Source organism: Miniopterus schreibersii, assembly GCF_964146895.1.
Source record: "Miniopterus schreibersii genome assembly, chromosome: 4".
NCBI lineage: Eukaryota > Metazoa > Chordata > Mammalia > Chiroptera > Miniopteridae > Miniopterus > Miniopterus schreibersii.
This window is the reverse complement of record NC_138105.1, coordinates 70,030,513-70,050,092: the sequence shown is the minus strand read 5'-3', so window position 1 is coordinate 70,050,092 and position 19,580 is coordinate 70,030,513. Positions and strand designations below refer to the sequence as shown.

General features: G+C 47.4%; 1 protein-coding gene across 2 annotated transcripts; it reads left to right on the top strand.

Moving 5' to 3' along the window:
* The first annotated feature begins 11,295 nt into the window (after window positions 1-11,295).
* ACP5 (acid phosphatase 5, tartrate resistant) lies at window positions 11,296-14,875 on the top strand. Of its 2 annotated transcripts, XM_081134128.1 has the most exons (7): window positions 11,296-11,608; window positions 11,700-11,791; window positions 12,660-12,750; window positions 12,990-13,250; window positions 13,448-13,575; window positions 13,698-14,043; window positions 14,441-14,875. In XM_081134128.1, exons 4-7 carry the CDS (start codon window positions 12,990-12,992, stop codon window positions 14,690-14,692), a joined length of 987 nt encoding a protein of 328 aa, XP_080990254.1. In that variant the 5' UTR covers window positions 11,296-11,608; window positions 11,700-11,791; window positions 12,660-12,750; the 3' UTR covers window positions 14,693-14,875. The 2 variants fall into 2 exon arrangements, with proteins under 2 accessions (XP_080990254.1, XP_080990253.1); XM_081134127.1 differs by lacking the exon at window positions 11,700-11,791 and having other exon boundaries at window positions 11,397-11,608.
* The last annotated feature ends 4,705 nt before the right edge of the window (window positions 14,876-19,580 follow it).

Below are 19,580 nucleotides of genomic sequence, written 5' to 3'. Positions count from 1 at the left end.
CCCCATAGACCATCTTCCTGTTCACAGCTGTCATTTCCATACGCTTAGACTTCCATCACATGTTAATGGACTAGGAGAACACAAAAGTAACAGCTTTGAGTTTCATTAAAGATCAAAGGAAGGCCAATCTTTGTTGATTTTTTAGTGCCAACCTGTTTTCTTAGCACTGTAGAAATTGTCATTTCATAATTATTAGCCTTCCCTTGATCCCCCTGCTAATCATTCCCTCTTACAAATGAGAAAGTTTAGCAAAGAACAGGTTATTACCCAAACTCACAGAGCTCAGAGTGATGGAATCTCAGTTTTGAAAGCCTAATGTGTGCTGCCTACTTAGCTGAGCAGTGTCAGAATTTTAAAATCAGAAGGACACTGCAAGAAATTACGCACTTTTACAAATACGGCATCAAACTTCACAAATGACTCATGGTAATATGTTCTATTTATATTACATTCTGGAAAAGGCAAACAGGGACCTAAAACATCAGCTTTTGTACAAAGGGGCATAACGAGTGTTCTTTTGGGGTGATGGAGTGTTCTCCATCTTTTGATAGAATTACTATCCTTTTGCAAAAACTCAGAACCACACTTAAAATAGTATGTGTATATGCTCAAAATGATTACTAGAAAACAACAAAAATGCTGTTATATGTGAGGAGAATGTTAAACTTTGCTGAACCTTGATTTTTTACATGTGCAACACTTCTTTCCACCACCTTGGGATACAGCTAAGGAAGAATTGCAGGGCTGGGGAAGGAGATCTTGGTTGCCAATATGCCTTTCTTGAAATCCCATCTAAATTTAGAAAACACCCTCTACAGCCGCACCTGTCTTCATCTCATAACAGAAGAGAAGTATGAGGCCTCCCAGAACCTTTGAGTTTAGATCCCGTTCCTTGGTCAGATCTTTGGAAATACTGTAGTTCTGTGATTCTAAAGCATGTGGTTCTGAACTGCATGTTGTAATTCTCCCTGAGTGCGGTCTGCCCAGGGACATCCTAATTCATGGGCATTAGCATCACGTCTTTCCATGGCCACCCTGAGGCCATTCACAGCTCTCCATTTCCCATCTCAAGCCCACTCTATGCGTGCTTACTGGGAGGCATCTTTAGAAATCCACACCTGTCCTACCCTGGAAAATGTCTCTGTGGCAATACCAGGGGGCTGTGAGGTGAGAGGATGGAAGAACCAGTAGAAGAAATCACATCATGGGACACTTGCCCCTTGGACACAACAACCCTAGGTATTGTATAATTATCAGTTCTGCTAGCTTAGTCACAAAATAATTTAAAATTGACCGACTTTGAGTGGGAAACAAGTGGCTCTAGAATCTGACCAAATAATGAGCACTCCGTTAGCATCTCCCTGACCAGACTCCTATGCCACAGATGCTTTAGCAGCCTCCTCTCATGCCTCCCAGAGTATCTAAACCACTCATGGTGACCGTGGAATTCAGTGCAAGTAACTATTCTCAGCCTAGTGCTAAACATTTAGAGCAGCCACTGCTGGCAATGAAATCCTTCTGGAAATGGAGGCTGTCATAGGCCCTGAGCTGATGATCAATGCAGCCAGCCTTTCATTTTGCCTTGGATCATGAAGTCAGGACCCCTCATATATATATATATATACTTGTATAGTCCTGAGTTCACCCCACAGGGCTCCTCATTGAAAAGGTGGGTACCTCTAATGTATCCCTCCTACAATCGGAAGTGTGTTCCCGTCTTCAGAATGATGCAGTTGTGCTGGAGGAAATTGCCGCTTTTCTAGATTCATTGGCCATTTGGGAAGTTCTTTGGGATCACATGAATGACCAGGAGAGTTCATATACTGTGTGGATCCTATGCCACCACACCTGATGGAGCCCATTGTTGAGATGCTGCATTCTGTCCCCAGAGCAAACAGGCCATCCCCGATCAAAGATTGCACCCAAACAACAGCTTGCTTAGTTAAATTCCTGCAGTTATGCTAGCACTACAGGATGCCCTGGCCAAGAGTCAAACTCATCTGCATGTTTTTACAGATCCTTTGGCAATGATCTTGCTGTCTGGTCCCAATAGCAACAAGAACTCATCCAAAGTCACCCCTTAGAGTGACTCAATCAAGGTGACTCCTAACTCTGCACATATTAACCCTCAAAGTGCAGAGGCTCATTTCAAAGTTCAGGGTGATTAACTGATTCAAATTTCTGAGACTACCAACAGCTCAGACCTGATTATGTTAATCATGGCCCTGTGAGTCCCTGAAATATGAAATTATTTAGAGACCTCTACCTAAAGCTCTAGGCAGAATGAAAGGGACATACGTCCCACCTTTGCCATGGCTAACTTAGTGGCTGAACAGTGCACCTGACGTGAGAAAATACCACTGGTAATATAATCAGTGGACATGATTCCCAGGCTGAGGAAGGGATCCCAACAACTAATGGAAAATAGACTTTATAGAGCCCCTCACCCCCTCTGCAGGGCTCCTTGCTATGCTCTGACCATAGTATATACTTATATAGACATATTATTTATCCTATCAGACTTGCCACCAATTATGCCAAAATGCACAGACTCGCCAAGACATTCTAGGCATTGATGTGATCAGCCAGATTCTAAAATAAAACAAAACAAAAACTGGGTTCTAGAAAAAAGCATTCAGTGGGACTTTTGCCTCTTATGACTCCAGGCTACAGCCCTCAATGAGCCAGAATGGCTTCCTAAGACAAACCATGCTAACTTCTAAATAAGTCTTACACTGTTTGAGGCACATGTTAGACCCCTCCCCCACCCCAGCCTCCATGTATGGACCCACTATTCTGTTCTGATCATCAGGCTTATTGGCAACTTACAAAGACCTTTCTATACCAGACATTTCTGTCAAAGTGGTCATTATCACTAGCCTTTTGTTTATTATAACAGGGCCCAGTAGCATATACTCTTTTATCCCACCCCCAGACCTTCCTCCTAACATCTCCTGTATTCTGTACCCTAGGTGTCAATATTTCATTTTAGGAACCCACCTTCAAAACACCCTCTGGCTCATCTTAACACAAATGTGCTGTTTTCCTACCAGTTGCACTCATTGTTATGGGAATCATTGGCACTTCCCTGGACAGTGTTGTTTGATGTGATCCAACAAACTCATATCATTGATCCCAATCAAGAAATACCCAAAACACACTAAACATGTAGCAGACAGCTAATTTTTTAGAGGTTTTCCATGAAGGGAAACTCTCCCTGGGCAGCCAGGGTAGCTGATGACCACTTGACTTTGGACTATTTATTAGCGTCCAGCAAAAATTATGTTCCTTTAAAAGAGCTGCCTGCTGCATGTAAGTAGGCTGCACTTGCAAGGTGCCACCAATAACTTAATAAATGAGACAACAGATGAAAATAACCAGTCACATTATTAAAATACTTGAATGGAACTCCAGAACCCCACTAATATGTTTTCCTGCATCTCTCTGATGCTGGGATCACTGGATCCAAGTGCTTTCTCACGGCTTCCTCATCCTATTATTGAATGTTGCCTGTGCTATTGACTTGGATTTTCAGATTCATATTCAAAATAAAATTCATGCAAATGAGATATAGCATATTTCAGTCAACACAAATATCAGGAATAAGCTTTAATAAAGACACAGACTCCATCTTCAATATCTGATTGTTAATAGGCTTTGTAAATCCATCTTCCCTGCCTGGCCCACACAGATAACCGAGGCTTACAATGTTCGTTTTCTTTTGTGCCAGTGGTAGGTGTGTCAACCCTTGAAAACCCACAGCCTCAACTTGTAGACACATTGAGGCCTAACCAGCTCTCTGTTTCACTCAAGCCATCTAGACAAGCTTATGTTGCCCTACATCCCTGTACTCACTTGAGCATCGTCAGTCTTGATGTGCAAACCCATTTGTGGTAGGGGGTTGACTCTGCCCCCATAAAGACAGTCATAAAACAAGGTCGCCCTTGGGAAATGTTTTGTGGTGAGGAACAGGAGTTCAGGCCTGGGAATTTTCTGAGAAATATGAGGAAATTTATCCAAATGCAGAGATGCCAGTATAATAGTCTGTTTAGATGCATTGGTTATAACAGAAAAACCTTGAACCTACATAAATGGTCACTAACAGTAGAATCAATAAGAGAAAATCCTAGAGTCTCACAAGGGAGAAACAGCAACGGAAGTAAATGAGTAGCTTCTGCTCTTATATGAAAAGAGCTTGACGTCATCAGTTATATTATTACAAGAAAAAAGCTGAATAATCTAAAGATCAACAACTGTTCTCAGATCCATCGGAGATTTGAGGTTATAGGGTAAACCACTGCCCTGAAAACTGGAGGGACAAGAGAATATAGAGAATGACCAATTACTGGGAGCAAAAGCTACTGGAGCCAGAAGCTGTAGTAACACATGAATAGATGAATTGCTGGAGACACAGTATCGACTAGCTTGAGAATATTCTGGGGTCTAGTCATAGGGTATCCCCAATAATTCATGAATTTACCTCCAGGACCACAAGCCTAATGCTTTATAAAGTTAAAGGAGAAAAATATTTTGAAACATTCTGTTCTCTGTACCTTATGTTATCTCTCAAAGAAAATTAATTTGCCAAAGCCTTATCTGACCTGGGGAAAGGGCAGTGAGCCAGCTCCATCTACCTCCAGCGTTTCTGTGCAATAAAAGAGGAGAAAAAATAAATGCAAGTAAACTGTTCTGAAGTTCACAGCCCCAAGGATCTGTCACATCAAATAATTACGGCTTTAATCATATTGTTGTAGAATACCCTTGCCCTCCCAAATACCTTATCACCGTATTAACAGGAATCCAGTTTAATAAGAGTGAATTACAACTGAGCAAACTAAGGAATGAGTTTCTAGGGAAACCCAAACAATAAGGGAGAAAAATACAAGCACCCTAGAGGATACTGAAGCCCCTGACACCTAAAGTTACAGCAAACAGGAATCGAACTTCTATTCAAGAAAATGTAAAATCTCACACTAAAAGCCTATTTAACTCTAATCCTATTACCTGATATATCATGTTCATCTTTCAACAAGAAATTACAAGACATGCTAAACACAATAGAAATAGTAAAGAGACAAAACAAGCCATGGAAGAAGTGTGAGCAGGGGAGAGACAAGAAAATACCTTTGGGACAGGAGTGGATGACTAGGAATTAAAGGCTGGGACAGGCACCCATCGCCCAGGTGATGAGTGTCTGGCCCTGAGTGGTGGCCATGGGAATGGCAGAAGTGAGAGGAAGAGAGGCATTGGGGGGGAGTACTAGGTGTGGTACTCAAATGGTAACCCCATGACCCAGGTTGGGAGGAACAGTTTAGGGCAATTGGGGGTATGTCAGGAGTTCAGTTTTGACCTTGCTTTGTACATGCCCTTCTTTCTGCCCAGAATGACTTTTCTTATGGTGCGTTCCTGAAAAACTCCTACTGGTCCTTGAAGGTGGTGCCCAAAGACCCCTCCTCTGAAAACCTTTCTGGAAGCCAACAGACACAGTTTGCAATTTCCTGAGAAGACCGGGCTCATCAGGTTATCCTGCAAACATCCGACTTATCCCGCCTCATCCCTCCCCTGGGAGTTTCTCTAGGACGGTCCTTGGCTGGATCCATTGCTGGACCCTCCGCACCGCGCTCAGTGGGGCTGAGAAGCAGCTCACCAAAAAGGAAGAGCTGTCGGCCCGATGTCGCTGCAGTTCAGGCTGTGACCACGAGGGGGCAACAACAGGTCAAGGGTCCGAAAGGCACACAGGCTCAGGCGTTCAGCTCCCTCCCCTCCCTTTTTTTTTTTTAAATTTAATGAGTAAGGGGGATAACCCCCCACAGCACAGTTTTTTCCATGTGCTCCAGCCACCCAGTGGCGGTGCCCCTCAGCGCAACAGCAAGTGTTAAGTCATGCAAAACCTAAATTAGATCAGTCCCTCCTCTACGCTGAATTCGCTGAATTCGCCATCGAGCCACCTCACTGGGGATAAAAGCTTCCTTCCCCGCAGCCCCCAAGGCCCCACGCGATCTACCCGCCCCCGGCCCCACCTCCATGCCTTCAAGCCCTCCCACTTTCCACCTTGCTACGTCTGCTCCAGCCACACTAGCCTTTCGGTACCTAAAATCAAACAAATTCATTACAGTGTAGGTTTGGGGGCAGATAAATACCATCAGAGGACCTGGAGTATGAACGCAGGCAGACGGCTGCAGAGCACCCAGGCTCGACCACTTTTTTAAAAAATATATGTTTTTATTAATTTGAGAGAGAGAGGAAGGGAGGAGAGAGAGAAACATCAATGATGAGAGTCATTGATCGCCTGCCTCCTGCACGCCCCTTACTGGGAATCGAGCCCACAACACCGGCGTGTGCCCTGACTGGGAATCGAAGCCAGGACCTCCTGGTGCATGGGTCCATGCTCAACCACCGAGCCACACCAGCTCGGCCAGTCTTGACCACTTTGAACAGCCATCCAGAGCACCAACTCTGGGTCCTCACACCCCACCCCCGCACTGCAGGCTTACCTTCCCTTGACAATCGTCCACGCTTTCATCAAAATGGCTATTTAGGTAAGTATTGTTTTCCTGATCACAAAAATATTACCAGTTTGCTGGAGACGGAGCCTGCAACAGAGGCACGTGCCCTTGGCCGGGATCAAACCCCCTTCAGTCCGCGCAGGCCAACACTCTAATCACTGAGCCAAACCGGCCAGCGGGGAGGACAACACTCTTAATTTGGTTCCTCTTGGCACCAGAGTTTCCCCTTGGTGTGTAGAACCAAGCACTTGTAGTTTTGTATCAAGATATAGTGTGACTGATTGATAGGTAGGTAGGTAGATGTAGACAGTGATAGAGAGAGAGATAGAGGTAGACAGAAACAGAGAGGTAGATAGAAATATAGACAGATGATATAGATTTGTCTTTGACTTGCTTTTTTCCTTTGACTTGATCTTAAAATCACAGCTTGGAATCCATCCTCCAACCCTGTCACTCTCCAGATCAAGTGCCCACTCCATAGCTCCAGGCTATTGTTCCTATGGCCCCTTTAGCCTCTGTTCCCCACCTCCTGATACCTCCCACTGGCTTCTGGCCTCCCACTCTCCCCACAGCACCCGTGCCAGTCTGGTGCCCACCTCCCTTCACTGACCTGTGCTTGTCAGAAATAATGTTAGCCCCATGCCCACATCTGCCCCTACTGAGTGTACATTGGGGGTCCACTCAGACCTGCTTTTATGGGAACTCTTGGTGGGGAGGATGGGGCAGGGGCGCTTGACAATGGTACAAACTGAGGAGTGGGCAATGGGTGATAATTGTGTCAGGATAGTCTGAGGAGCTGGCATTTAAGCCAAGTACTCGATGACAAGAATATAGGAGTGTGGTCCAGTAGAGAGGACAGTAAGTGCAAAGCCCCTGAGGTGGAAATAAGCTGTCCTTAGTGTGACTTGAGCACTGTAACCAGGTTGAGAGAAATGCAGAATCTAGTCAGGGTTCACTGAAGTTTCTCTGCGTTTCGGTCACATCCGGGGCAGATCATCAACAGAAATACCCCCAATGTAAGAACTGAAGCCAGCCGTACAGGAGTTCATGGAATCCATTCAAGGCATGAAGCCAGGAGGAGGCAGGGGAGGCTGAGCATTCAGACCAGAGGGGATAGGGGTCCTAAGCAACCACCTTTGTGCACCCAGATTCTAGATGCAAGAGAAACACAACAGGAAACCAGACCAAGAAAGTTCTTATCGCTGGGGGGGGACACAGACCAAAAATAAGATGTATGGTTTGTCAGGTTGTGATAAGGGTGACAGAGAAAAATGCAGCAGAGGGAGTCAGGTGGGGGTGGAGAGGTGCATTTCAGGGAAATTGAAGAAATTTGAATACAACAGAACGGGAGCCACGGGGTTGAGGTGGGGGAAATCTGGAGAGGGAAGAGCCCTCTAGGCAACTGGAACAGCAAGTGCCAAGGCCCTGAGGTCAGAGCATGCCCCTATTCCAGGAAGGGTAAAAAAGGCCAGGGAAGTGGTAAGAGCAGGGAGATGGGCGGAGTGGGCAGGGCACAGAGGTGCTGAAGTGAAACTGGACAACAGTGGGTCCAGGCTGCCTGTCACCACTTGAGCCAATTAAGCAGAGACAGTGTTGAATCGAATATGAGCATTTATTCCAATATTGCTGGCAATATGGGAGAGCAGTAATGGTCATCCACGAAAATCTGCGCTGCAGCCCCGCCCCCCCCCCCAAGCCAGCTGTTTCTATTGGGTAGAAGGACAAAGATTACATGGGAAAGTAGGAATTACAGTCATGGGGAAGTAGGCAAGGTGGGCTGGGGTGGCAAAGGGCTCAAAAAGGGCAGGTGCCTCAGGGACCAGATTACAGACATTGCAGCTAGGGGTTGCAACGGGCAGGCACTCCAGGATTCCATTGTTTCGGGAACAAGGTTTTAATCTTTCCATGATGATAGGCAGTTCTCAGAAAAGGAGAATGGACCACATTCCAAGGGTAATTCCCAGGTCCGGGGGCATACAACTCCCAGCCAGGTTAGAAGGTGTTTTTTTAATTAAAACAGAACAAACACCGTTAACAGAACATGATTAATATTTCTTATAACTATAGCTAACAGAGTCAACAGAGCATGATCCACATCTCTGCCCCTAACAGGAGGAACTCGACCATGGGATCGTTGTGGAAAACAAGGGAGGACTGGAGAGGGAGGGAGGCTCTGAGCCAAACCCTGATCTACCCTCACAGAAAATCAGAAGAACAGGGCACCTCTGGGCAAACAGAGGGAGAACAGCTTATTCAGTATCCGGGAGATGACGAGAGAGAGCCAAGAGTCTCCAAGTTTTACTGCACACTCTGCACAAAGTATGGTTTATTTTAGTCATGTGCACATGTTTCTGTATACTTTTTAATTTTAAAAAGTATATAGAAAATGTTAACACTTTATAAAATGGTACCACTAGCATCCCATTTTTCTGAAGACAAATGTAGGCATAGAAAAGTCAACGGAAAAGAAAAATTAATGATAGTGACTCTCCAGGCAGAGGTATTACTGGACAGAGGTATTACTGTTTTCTTTGTGCTTTTCAGAATTTTCCAACTTTTCTATAAAGACGATGTATTACAATAAGATAATAAATATAATTTTGTGTGATGTTTAAAAAAAATGCAGAAAGCATAGATTGCCCCCTAAAATACTCCTGTACCAGCCACATGAAGAAGCAAAATATTTGGTCCTAATTGGTTCTGATAATTTCTAATTTCCTTTTTTGTGAAAGAAAACAGTAGGGATGAAGTTGAAGCCCCTTTCCCAACCCCCTTTGTCCCAGAGCCCCAATTTCACTCCCCTGCTTGTCTCCCCAGAAAACAGCCACTGCCCTGAACCTGAAGTGAGGTCTGTTTCCTGTGTTTACATTTGACCACAGATATGTTAAGAGGAAGTCTGTATTTGTTCTGCTGGCAAAATAAGTAACCAGGCTTTTTTTTTTTTTTTTTTTTTTTAGTTAATCCTTACCCAAAGGATATTTTTTTTCCTTTGGTTTTTAGAGAGAGCAGAAGGAAGGGCGGGAGGGGGAGAAAGAGAGAAACATCCAAGTGAGAGAGACACATCAATTGGTTGCCTCCCGTACACACCCCGACTGAGGCTGGGGATGGAACCTGCAACCCCGGTATGTGCCCTTGACCAGGAATCAAATCTGAGACCCCTGGGTGCGTGGGCCAGCGCTCTAACCATTGTGCCACACTGGCCAGGGCAACTGACAGGGCTTTTTAAAATATATATGTATTTTTATTGATTTCAGAGAGAAAAAGGGAGAGGGAGAGAGAGAGAGAAACATCAATGATGGGAGAGTCGTCATTGATCGGCTGCCTCCTGCACGCCCCCTGCTGGGGATCAAGCCCACAACCTGGGCATGTGCCCTGACTGGGAATCAAACTGGGATCTCCTGGATCCTAGGTCAATGCTCAACCACTGAGCCGTGCGGGCCAGGCATGACAGGGCTTTTTAAGCAAAACTCCAAACAGTACCTAAATTATAAAATGGAAAGAGAATGCCCCACTTCACCCCCAAAGAAAGGAGAGTAATTAATACCTAGAAATAAATTTCTCTAGCATGTCAGCCCCAGCAGGGTGGGTTTTCCTATCTGTCCTGTTCACTGCTGTGTCAGCCAGTACTGGGCAAACAGTGAGTGCTTAATATATGTTGTAAACATTTTTCAATTTTTTGGATTATACCCATTTTCAAAGTAAAATGTTTTAATTTGGGATATTTTAGATTTACAGAAAGGTTGCAAAAAATAGTGCAAAGTGTTTTGATATGCTTCTCACTGTTTCCCCTATAGCCATAGCCACCTGTAACTACTAAGAAATTATGTTTCTGCCCAGCCAGCGTGGCTTAGTGGTTGAGCATACATCTATGATCCAAGAGACTGAGGTTCTGCTCCTGGTCAGGGCGCATGCCCAGGTTTCCGCTCGATCCCCAGTGGGGGGGTGCAGGAGGCAGCTGATCAATGACTCTCATCATTGATGTTTCTGTCTCTCTCTCTCCCTCTCCTTTCCTTTCTCTGAAATCAATAAAAACATATTTTAAAGAAAAAGAAATTATGTTTCTTAGTTGTGTTACAATTCACAAAACTCCAGGCTTTATTTGGGTGTCACCATTTTTTGCACCAATGTCCCCTTTCTGCCCTAGGATCCCACATTTCATGTGTCCTCATGTCTGCTGGGTCACATCCAGTCTGTGAGACTGCCTCAAACTTTTTTCTTTTTCATGCCTGGGACATTTTTGCAGAGCAATGATCAGGTCTGCTGTAGAATATCCCTCAATTTGGGTGTATCTGATATTGTTCTCATCATTAGCCAGTGGTTACCGGTTGCTGGAAGAAATCCACAAAGGTGAGGTGCCCTTCTCACTACATTATATCAGGGCCACGTGGTACCAGGTCGACTTACCACTAGGATGTTAGCCAGGACCATCTGGTTAAGGTGGTGTCTGCCAGGTGTCTCCACTGTAAAGTTCCCATCTTTTTTTTTTTTTGGTCCATACTTTATTCATTGGATGAGAGTCAATAACTCTTTTGAGCCCTGTCCACCACACTCAAAAGGAGGCTGGAAGAACTGAGTTCCAGCTCCTGGAGGAGCCTTTCAACTTACATTATTTGGAATTCTTTCTAAGGAAGATCTGACTCATTTGCCCTCACACCCATTTTAAAGACCAGGAGACTGAGGTTGAAGACTGCCTCACTGGAGGGTAGCCCAGCCCAGGGTGAGGCCCTATCCAGCGCTGGACCGACGCTGTGGTGCCCCAAGTGTGAAGGCAGGTGGCGACTCTGGGCCTGCGTCGGGGAAGGGGAGGAAATCGGGCTCCCCAAGCCGCCGTCGGGGGCCCCAATCGCCGCGGAGGGGCTGCCTGCGGGAGGCGGGGCTGCGCCGGGTGGCGGAGCAGGATTCTGGGGCGTGGCCAGCCGGGCCAGGTTGGGAGCGCGGGCCCCAGAGGTCACCTGGCCTGGCCCCCCGGCCCGCGGGCAGGGTGGCCGGGCTCAGCCGCCTGAGAGCTGGGCCGCCCCGGACTGCGAGCGCCTCGCTCTCCTGCAGCTCGGCTCCCCCGGCGCCTGGCGTCGACCTTGACCCCGAGGCCCAGCCAACCACAGGTGAGACCGGCCCTGCTGGTGTAGACGTGCTGGCCGATTCCCGCGGGAGGGGTCTCCCCCTCTCCTCTTGACCCAGTTGCTGTTCTCCTAGGCCGAGGCGAGGGGCAGCCAGCCCGAGCTGGGTGACCCAGGCGTTGAAGGAGGGGCCCCTTTGCGCCCTGGCCAGGGGCGGTAGGAACCAGCGTGAGTGTGCGGGGGACTGATGAGGCCGGAAGAGGGAGGCAGGGAGGTGCGGGGCAGGTCAGACGGGCCACCGTGCAGGGGCCCCAGTGCCCAGGCGCCTGTCCTCAGAGGCTGGGGTCACTTGGACAGCCTACCAGCAGTTGAGGGTGTGAGAGTTAAAAGTCCGTGGTCACATGCCAGTGCCATCAGCTGCCTCCCGCCTGGGTTCCTCCTGCAGGAATGGGGGTGGGGAGGAGAGGAAGGTGTGGGCAGAACTTCCTGGAAAAGGGAGACCCAGCTCTTTGCCGGAGGGGTATGACCCTGGGACACATACTCATATGTAGTCAAACACAACACACACACCATACACACAGCTCATTTTAGAGACACACAGTTCGACCCAGGCACAAAACAGGGATGCCCAAGTAGTCATCCCACACAGTTTCAGTTGAGAATTCAGGTGCACATCACAGACACATGGGCCTTGCGGGCTCAGGGTACACGTCTACAGGGACATAGGACTCCCAGGCACACAGCAGACTTGTGACCCAGGCAGGCACACTTGGCTGCACAGAGAAAGCAGCTCAGACACACCCAGACACAGGCAAACACGTCCTCGGAGAACATGGACTCACGAGATATGTCTGGCTGGGGCATACGCAGCACGCAGATAACAGCACCTGGCACCAGTGGCTCACAACACAAACAAGGTCTTTTGGGAGGAGGCTGTGACAGTAAGCAGGGCTGCACTTGTGTGCCAGACACCCCCACCCCAATCCACTGTTCATAGCTGAGGAACTCCAAGGCTCACATGACCCAAGGGGAGGGCTTCTGGAACAGTCCCTGGAGAAACTGTATCATCCTCACTAATGATCCACTTCCGCCCCAGAGAATAAAGGCTCAGTGACCCTTGCCAGCCCGGCCTTGTAACTCACCTGCCCCTTGGAGCGCCCAGCTGACTGGCTTGTGCCTCCACCAGGGTGAGTGCTGGGTCTGGGATGAGGGAGGGCAAAATGGGCCTGCATGGCCACCCTTCCTGGACCCTGGCTGGACCCCACCCACCCGCTTACCCTCCCAGCCACCTTTACCCTGAAGTCCTGGGAACTAGGGCACCCCCAGGGGTTTCCCGCTGGGCCAGAACAGGGCAAATGGGTATCTCAAGAGCCTACAGCCCAAGCCTCAGCCCCAGGTCCCCAGACACTTGTCTCTCCCCTCCCAGATGGACACAAGGACAGTGCTACTCGTCCTGCAAGCCTTGCTGGTGCTCCCCCTGGCTGATGGCACTGCTCCCACCCTGCGTTTTGTGGCTGTGGGTGACTGGGGAGGGGTCCCCAATGCCCCATTTTACACAGCCCGGGAAACAGCCAATGCCAAGGAGATTGCCAGGACTGCGAAGATCCTAGGGACAGACTTCATCCTGTCACTGGGGGACAATTTTTACTTTACTGGCGTGCAGGATGCCAACGACAAGAGATTCCAGGTGTGTGCCACTAGAGTGGGGGTCGGGGACATGTGGAGAAACCACTCAACCTTTTGACTCTGAAGAAGGCAGAGGGAAGCCAACACCTGTGGGGACCTAGAGCTCTTAGTGTCTCTTGTCCCCAGCTCCTGATGTGGTGGAAGCATTAGGGTGGCTGCTTGACCCTGGGGTGGGGATGCCCTTTCTGTCTGCTGCAGGAGACCTTCGAGGATGTGTTCTCTGCCCCCTCCCTCCGCAACGTGCCCTGGTATGTGCTGGCTGGCAACCATGACCATCTGGGCAACCTTTCAGCACAAATCGCCTACTCCAAGATCTCCAAGCGCTGGTGAGCCTGCTCCCCACCCATCCCCCAAGCCTCACATGGACAGAGGGGCCCATTGGACTGAGCTGACCGTGGGGCCTCTCCAGCCAACATGTGTGTGCACACCATCTCTGTCCCCTCCACAGGAATTTCCCCAGCCCTTACTTCCGCCTGCACTTCAAGATCCCACGGTCCAATGTGACTGTGGCCATCTTCATGCTAGATACAGTGACATTGTGTGGCAACTCGGATGACTTCCTCAGCCAGCAGCCACAGAGGCCCCGTGACCCAAATTTGGCCCGTACACAGCTGTCCTGGCTCAAGAAACAGCTGGCAGCGGCCAAAGAGGACTACCTGCTGGTGGCTGGCCACTACCCAGTGTGGTCCATTGCTGAGCATGGGCCCACCCACTGTCTGGTCCGTCAACTGCAGCCACTACTGACCACATACAAGGTCACTGCCTACCTGAGTGGCCATGACCACAACCTGCAGGTGAGGATCCTGTAGGTGGGGTGGGGTGGGGTGGGGAGGCAGGTAAGGGGTCACTACCCCACTTGATGTGCCCCATGGCACATTGGGATCCTCCTGCTGTTTGGGGGTCTCCCAAATGTCACTCTCCCTGAAACTATGCTCTTTAACCAGGAAAACAACCCAAAGTTCCCTAAAAGCCATTGTAATAGCTACCAGTTGGCAATAGCTTACTCAGTGCAGACTTGTGAAGTAGGATCAATAGACTCCTACAAGTGGGGAAACTGAGGCCCAAGGGGGGTTTATGTTCCTTTCCCAAAGTGACTCGAGACCCTGGACTCAAGACAGGTAGGCACAAAGCCTGTGGTCAGCCTCACTGAGGGGCTGGGGGCTCCACTGACCCCGAGTCCTCCATCCACAGTACCTTGAGGATGAGAATGGCATCGGCTACATACTGAGTGGGGCTGGGAACTTCATGGACCCCTCGAAGAGGCACTTTCGCAAGGTTCCCAGCGGCTACCTGCGCTTCCACTATGGGGTTGAGAACTCACTGGGTGGCTTCGCCTACATAGAGATCAGTCCCAAAGAGATGAGCATCACTTACATCGAGGCCTCGGGCAAATCCCTCTTCAAGACCAAACTGCCAAGGCGTGCCAGGCCTGAGCGTTTGTGAGGGGCTTGAGGCCGAGGGCCTTCCCTGCCAGTGGGGTGGGGGGCCCCACTGGGATCCCCGCCCCTTGCCAGGACTTCTCAGGGGCCTGTGGTCCTGTTGAGTGGGAAGGAGAGCCACACATGCATTTGAACCTGACATCTTCTGTCACTGCCAAATATTCAATAAAAGAATAGATGTGCCCTGGCTGGTGTGGCTCAGTTGGTTGAGTGGCGTCCTGTGCACCAAAAGGTCACCAATTCGATTCCTGGTCAGGACACATGCTCTGGTTGCGGGTCCCTGGTGGGAGCTGTGCAGGAGGCTGCCGATCCATGTTTCTCTCTCACATTGATGTTTCTCTCTCTCTAAAAATATCAATTAAAACCTTTTTTTAATAAAAACATTTTAAAAAATAGATGCAAGACTGCAAGTGTATCACAAGTGTCCCTTTCCTCACCTCTCTGGCAAATTGCATCACCTGGGTACTAGAGTGCCTGGCTCCCCCCTTGCTGGCCTGCGTCTCCATCTCTTAACCCCATCTGTAACCAGCTAGCCCCATACATGGATATGATTTTAAGGAAAGACCAAAAGGGAGCTCTATTCCCTTCCTCCTCTTCTCCCACAGGCATGCATCTCTTAAACTCGAAGGGACCCCACAAGTCTTGCAACCAGGGGAGCAATGGGCAGCAGCAGGTTGTCCCAGGCTTACCCCCGAATCTGTCCCCAAAGCCCCCTTTTCTCTGACTTCCCAGTGAGCCAAAGCAGTGCCTAAGCTCTCCTGTTGCTTCGTCTATCCTAAGCCCTTCCTTGTTTCACTGTCCTGAGTGTCAAAACTTATGGAACTGTACGTTTTAAATGTATCAATTATACCTAAATAAAGTTGGTTTGAAGAAAAAAACACACCAAAAAGAATTTATTGTTTCCGCCAATAAATTCTTGCTTGCTTTGCTGCAAAAAAAAAAAAAAAAGACCAAACAGAAAAAGGGGTAGAGCAGACAAGCCTTCCTCTCCCAGCCCACCTCCCTAGGGACAGCCACCACCATCATTTTCTTTCCTTCTGCAGTTGATGCCTCCTCAGAAAAACATCCCTTCTTTACACAAAACAATATCCACACAGTTCTGCACCTGTTCTTTCTAGTTAACCACAAGTCTTCTTTCTACTAAACCACAACTCAACTGTTCATAACAGAATACTCATTTTGTTCATTTCAACATGACATTGCTAATAAGATAACATGGCTCTAAAATCTAAAGTTTACAGCCAAGTGAAATCTCACCCACCTCCCTGTCTTTCCCTGCCCCTCTCCTAGAAAGAAAGAACTTTTTATAAATGCTTTGTTTTTTTCTAGTATGACTTTATGCAAATAAAAGCAAATGTAAATTTTTTTTCTCTCCTCTCTGATCCGCACCTGGCTTTTTGGTGTGTTTTCTTCTTCAAACCAACTTTATTTAGGTATAATTGATACATTTAAAACGTACAGTTCCATAAGTTTTGACAAAGACACACACACACAATTAAGATACAGGTTTAAGCATGTCCCACACCTCCAAAGGTGCTTTCTGCACTTTCCTGTTTCTGCCTGTTATACCTGGAGATCTGCCTATCTGCTCTCAGTGGCTTCCGGCTCTTTCTGAGGCTACAGAGGCCCCACTGTGTGTCTGACCCACTGCCTATCCAACCATCTCATAAGGGTTGCCGGGATTGCTTCCAATTGCTATCCTCAAAGCTGCAATAAATGACCCTGTCCCTGTTTCCTGCATGGGCAGATATGTTTGTAGGATCAACAAGACACATTCCAAAAAGCAGGACTGCCATTCTTTTGTTCTTATTAGCCATGGAGCTTCCATCTATGTCACCAACTCCTTGCTGGGGCCTGTTGAAATCTTCTCCAATCTTTTCCTTTTACCAACATAGCTAAATAACTGTAGGCATTCCTGGACCCACATTTTTGTACATCTGTGCAAGTATATATGTAGAAAAACTTCCAGAAGTGAAATTATTTCAAGGCCTGTTTCTTTTTTCTGTTATTTTTTAAGAAGATTTTTAAAAAAAAATTAATTTGTTGCCCCGCCGGGAGTGGCTCAGCGGTTGAGCGTCAACCTAGGATCCAGTCAATCAGGGTTCGACTCCCGGTCAGGGCACATGCCCGGGCGTGCAGGAAGCAGCCGATCAATGACTCTCTCATCATTGATGTTTCTATCTCTCTCTCTCCCTCTCCTTTCCTCTCTCTGAAATCAATAAAGATATATTTTTTAAAAAAATTATTTGTTGATTGATTTTAGAGAGGGAGAAGAAGGGAGGAAGAGAGAGAAACATTGATTTGTTGTTCCACTTATTTATGCACTCATTGGTTGCTTCTTGTATGTGCCCTGACCCGAGATCGAACCTGCAACCTAGGCATATTGAGACAACGCTCTAACCAATTGAGCTACTTGACCAGGGCTCAGGACCTGTTTCTTATGATGAATGCTGAAAGCAGAAGGTGCACCCTGAGCTGAAAGCTGCAGAGAAGCCCAGTTCCTCTCTGGGGAGAGTTGAGTAACACCCACCCATAGACAGCCTGAGTCATCCAGCACCAGGCGAGTCACAGAAACCTCTCCCTTATTCTGACCTCAACTGCTGCTTCAGCTGCTATAGGGCAGGGACTGCCAGCCCAGCTGAGCAAAATTAAAGAGCCTGGACAAAATGTAACAGGTTACTGCTGGAGAAAGGAACTTGGTGAAGGGGCACCTTTCATTCGCTACTTTAGAGATGTCCATAGTATCAAATTTGTTACAAGATACATGTGTACTGCTAAAATTAAGTAAAGTTCTTACCCAAAGACCAGCCCTAAGTACCTTCCAATTGATGTCAAGGCAGCTCACAGCCACCCTGCCTCTTCCCACTGACTCAGAGGCTCTGGGCAGGAAAGGGTCTGAGTCAGAGATCAGCCCAATATCCCCATTCGAAGGGCCTAAAGTGTGGAATTAGCCCAATGTCCCTGTTCACAGGGCCCAGAGGTTGGAAAGGAGAAGTGACACATCAAAGCTGACACAGGGAATGTGTGGCAGGGATGGGGTTGGCCCCCTCCTCCACAACGACCAAGTACTTCTACCAAGCACCAAGGATCAAGTCCTGTGTCAGATAGCTGGGGGCACAGGAGCACCAAAAAGAATAAGGCAGGGTATCCCCGACAGTGTGGCTCAGTGGTTGAGCATCGACCCATGAACCTGGAGGTCACGGTTTGATTCCCTGTCAAGGCACATGCCTGGATTTCAGGCTCGATTTCCAGTAGGGGGCATGCAGGAAGCAATCGATGATTTTCTCTCATTGTTGATGTTTCTACCTCTCTGTCCCTCTCCCTTCCTCTCTCTGAAATCAATAAAAACATATATTTTTTAAAAAGATGGAATTGCTATTCACGTAATTACTTTTTTTAAAAAAAGAATAAGGCAGGGCAGACATTTGATCTCAGAGACTTTCTGTTGGGCTCAGGGAACAACGCCAACCCGCACACAGTCACTGTTAGAAAAATGCCTTCTAAATTGCAAGGAATATGATAAGAGAGTTCCCTAAGGCCAGTCGCAGGGTCTTCTCACTCTTCCCAAGCAACCACATCTGATTCCATCATCAAGGACATTGTCATGTCCCCACTACCCACTCTTCACACCGACCGCTGGAACGGGCACCAGCACCCTCAAGCAGCAAGCAGGTGAGAGTCTGGCCATACCCACCTCCTCACCAGCTGCCAAGAATCATGAGCACAAAGGTAAGAGGCCTGCCTTCTCACACAGCCAAATGCACTGTCATCAAAACAGAACGACATTGACTCCAGGAAAACATCCAGAGGAAATCCAGAAAGAAACTCCAAAACACACAAGAATGTGATGTAGGTTGAAGGTGGTATTGCAACTTTACAGAAACGGTATAATTTGCCTTGTTGATTTGCCCAGAAGATAGAGCCTGAATCCTACTTCCAACCATATACAAGAATAAATTCCAGAGGGATCACCTATTTCAATGTAAAAATAAAACAAAGTAGAAGATGAAAATGAGTATCCCCACAAAGATCTGAATGAGATGGTTCACGGTAGTTCTACTCATCATTGTCCCCAAACTGGAAACAACCCAAATGTCCATCAATACTTGAAGGGATAAACAAGCTGGTATATCCTCATAATGGGATACAATTCAACAACAGAAAGGAACAAACTGCTGATAGATACAACATAGACTAGAAGGTAGTAAGCTGAATAAAAGAACCCAAACTCAAAAGGTTACATATTGTATTATTCTGTTTATGTAACTTTCTGAAAAATACAAAGCTATAGGAATTAAAAACAGATCAGTTGGTGCCAGGGGGTAGGGGCAACGAAGGAATTGACTGAAAAGAAACCGGAGGAAACTTCTTGGGGTGATGGAAACGTTCACTATCTTGATTGTGGCAATAGTTTCACAGATATATGCACATGTCAAGACATAAAATTTCATACATTAAATACATGCGGTTTATTGTCTATAAAGTATATCTCAATAAAGCTGTGAAGGAAGGGAAGGAGAGAGGGAAGAACTAATCTTCAGCAAATAGAAGATTGCCCATAAACCATGGCAGAGTTGCACTATGAATTGTGTAGCTACTAAAAACAAGAGTTATCTGTATGTGTATTGACCATTAAGTGGAACTATCAAGTTGCAAGGCAACGTTCATTGTATGATCCCTTGCTGTGTGTCCAGGTTTGTAACCAGCACTGAGAAGGGGGGTCTTGGAAAGGCACTTCCAAGGGCAACACTGCCCCCTAGTGGAAACCTTGGAGATAGGTCTACTTAACAAACATCACAAGTTACTTTCCTGAACCCTCTAATGACACAGTTCTTATCAAAGTCACCAGTGATCAAACGCTGAATTGTTTTAAGACCCTAAGGTTCTTGTTA